The 3,532-nt window shown below is 32.0% G+C and overlaps 1 protein-coding gene across 1 annotated transcript; it reads right to left on the bottom strand.

Annotated features, from left to right (window-relative positions):
- Positions 1 to 238: 238 nt before the first annotated feature.
- On the bottom strand, positions 239 to 2,108 carry LOC136795994 (RCC1 and BTB domain-containing protein 1-like). The gene is made up of 3 exons (XM_067048350.1): positions 1,820 to 2,108; positions 1,337 to 1,495; positions 239 to 391 (listed from the first exon to the last, which is right to left on the bottom strand). Exons 1-3 carry the CDS (start codon positions 2,054 to 2,056, stop codon positions 254 to 256), a joined length of 534 nt encoding a protein of 177 aa, XP_066904451.1. The 5' UTR covers positions 2,057 to 2,108; the 3' UTR covers positions 239 to 253.
- Between the last annotated feature and the right edge of the window lie 1,424 nt (positions 2,109 to 3,532).

The following is a 3,532-nucleotide window of genomic DNA, read 5'->3' as shown; positions in this document are numbered from 1 at the left end:
GAGTCAAAGAATTAAACCATAAGTTCCCACAAATGACAATTATTTGACATTTTAAGATAAAAGAAATTATTTGATGCAGATACAGAGGAGTCACTAATACTTATGTTGTTACTAGATTAACAAACATTTACAACTGACATTTTCAAAAAATCTTTATGGTGAAGCCATCTTTTGTCAAACAGCAGAAACTTATTTGTATTCCCATTAATTCCACTAGATAACACTAGCATTACTTAGTTATGATATTGATACGCTATACACAAATTAAAAGTAGTTTTTTTACCTTTACAATAACAATATTGCTCAATGCCATAACTCGACAAGGATTTAATTGATTTACATTGTTTCCATTCCCAAGCTGTCCATTTCCATTATATCCCCACCCATAGACCTGTAAATAAACAAACACAAAATCTAAATGAAAGATGACATTAAATAATAGAATCTAGCAAGCAAACACCATAATTCTTACTAATTTCACAATGATTATAATTACCCACCAAACATTTGATACTATGGCCTTTTTGTGTATGTAAACTCATAAATAGTCTCTACATTTTTTTTTATTTTTTTTTTTTATAGAAAAAGTTTTTCTTCTTAACTAATCACATGGTAGGTAGGTAGATCAGACAGTAAGTCTTATTATTAATAGTGTTAGTATGATTAGTTGAGAATAAAAACTTTATGGCCTAAGGTCTGGAACGTTAGAGAATGAAATAAACTTATTTGAGAATAAAGGGATCATTTGAAGTTGTGATGTTATTAAAATATAAACTATTAGGTTCATAACCTGTCAGGTTACACTTAAGCTATGCAGTTTGGAAAAAGTAATTGACTGTAACAGATAAAAATGAATGGTTATCGTACAACAGAACAAAGAATTATAAGTTATATTATAGTCACATTCTGACTCAGAGATGAAACAAAAGAATTGTGACATATTTTTTAAAACAAATTTCATCATGAAGATGATAGAGAGTAAAAAAAACAAAACATAATAACAAATCTGTAATGTAAACAGCTCAAGTAGGACCGACATGTTGATTACTGAACAGTAATACGATTACAGATAACTCCTTTGTCATTTTATAACATTGCATGCAGTAATGTTTGTTTTTTTCAATCATAAAATTATTTAATAAGATAATAGATTATTTTTATTTTTTTTTTTTAAACAAATTATGAGCTAAAGCTTAGAAGTGTACTAACTATTCGACAAAATTATGAGCTGAAGCTTAGAAGTGTACTAACTATTTGACAAAATTATGAGCTAAAGCTTGAAAGTGTACTAACTTTTTGACAAAATATTTTAATGCTAATGAGTCATATTATTTACCTCTCCATTGTTTGTAACTGCAATTGTTGATGTTTGCCCACAAGCAATACCAATGATGAATTTTCCTCCAATTGAAGAATTCACCCTCCTTGGAGAACCCTGGTTTGTATTCATACCTGAACCGATTTGACCACTTTTATTTTGGCCCCAAGCATAAACCTGAAACCATTCTTGATTGTTTAACTGCTTTGGATAAAAGTAATATTAACAAGAGTAAATAATAGTACAATCTATAAGCTATAAAGGTGAGTAATACGAGAACCAAACCATGTTTGGAAAATACAAGCTGTTAATTGAAATGCTTTCATGACAAACTTTCAACAAACCATGGGAAATATTTAAATTAAATAAATCAAAATTAGAATTAATATTTACATATTTCTTACAAAACTTCTAATTTTTTTCAAAATCTAGGTAGCATATAAGAAAAATCACTATCATGAGGTTTCAAAATATATAATAACTATCCAATATTATACTTACTTCTCCTTCATTGGTCAATACAACTGAATGATGACTGCCACAAGCAACTTCAACAACCACTTTACTTGCAAGGCACACTTCTACCTTCATAGGACTTGAAGACTGTACGGTTGTGCCATTAGCCAGCTCACAATAAGCATTATGGCCCCAAGCGTAAACCTCACCCAATGAAGTATAACAGATAACATGAGGGCCACTGCCATAACCAAAGCCTAAGTAACCATTATATAAAAGCATTAAATTGGTAAGACAAATAATATAATTGTTTAATATAGTTGTATAATAATGACATAATTATTAATAATAACAATATAATCATGTAAATATCAAACATATTTATGGTCCTGACCTCTAATCATTTCTATAGAATGAAACTATTTAAAAAAACAGTTTTACATTGTTCAATTTAGCGTTAAAAATTGTCCTGAGTCATTGGCTTATTCAAAGAAACTTAAGCTACCGTGGGTCCCTGAACACAAGGGAATCACTGCCAATGAGAAAGTTGACCAGCTTGCTAGAAAGGGCCAGAACCATTCCTAGGCACCCCTAAATGCATCAGCTTAAAGAAATCCTTAATTGGATATTGAAGATAACAGATAAGGAGTGGGGGGAATGTACAGGGCTGAGAATGGCCACGATACTAATAAGCAAACCCTCCACTTCTAGGACTAAGTGGCTGCTAGGCCTAAATAGAACTGAACTCTGATTACTAATAGGAGTTCTTACAGGCCGCCACTGCAGATTTAAAAGACATCTTAAGATTTGTGGATTTAGTTCATGATGAAACTTGTCACTTATGTGGATAGGCCCCAAAAATTGCTCTATATAATATAGCAGACAGATCGGTAGGCATCACTAAGGTATAGGCTTCTAGGCTTCAATAGTTGGGTATTCTTCAGAACAAAGAGAATATTTTACATAATATCTCAGTTATTCAAATTTATGATCAATTGAAGAATAGAGAAAATAGCAAGAACTAAATATGTACTATTTTCGAAGCACAATTCTAAAATGACGGCTGGGCATGCATACACTTATACAAAATAAGAAAATGGTAGACTATTGCTGTCGACTGTGATATCATAAAATTATTCGTATTTATGTGAATTTTGGCCCCGAGATCAACTGAGAAATGTCTTTAGCCAGGTTAGTCCATATCTTTTGTGCTAACAAAAGTCAATAGCTGTAATCTAATAAGAGTAATAATAATCATCGGGTAAGAGAAGTGCTTCAGAACTCACCAATAAATACAAAAGAAATTGCAAATCAGGGAGGAAAAGAAGAGTTTTGTCATTGAATTTTAAATTGAGCAGAATAAATGGGTTTATCTTTAACCATCAACCAGCATGGTCAGTAATTTTAATACTATGCCAGTGGTTCCCAACCTTTCTTTGCCTGTGGAACCCTTTAGGTACTGGTAGGAAAATCGTGGAACCTTTTAGGAAGAAGTAGGTAAATGACGGACCCTCTACATCATCATTCGATACAAATAGAATGTCAAATGCTGTCTTTATAGCAAAAGCTAAAAAGACAAGGATACCTAAACAAAACCTGTGCAAAATTGAAGACAATCTGAAACGATAAGGTTCAAAACTGTATAGAGTATGGATGTGAAACTGTATGGAATGACTCATTCCCAAATTAGTTTGTGGGGCCCTTGGAATTGGCTCGTGAAAACTCTATGTTCTGCAGAATACCAGTTGGGAACCACAG

The sequence above is a fragment of the Halyomorpha halys genome, unplaced genomic scaffold (assembly GCF_000696795.3).
Source record: "Halyomorpha halys isolate HHAL.00 unplaced genomic scaffold, Hhal_1.1 Scaffold723.1, whole genome shotgun sequence".
Lineage (NCBI taxonomy): Eukaryota > Metazoa > Arthropoda > Insecta > Hemiptera > Pentatomidae > Halyomorpha > Halyomorpha halys.
This window is presented reverse-complemented; position numbering and strand designations above follow the sequence as displayed.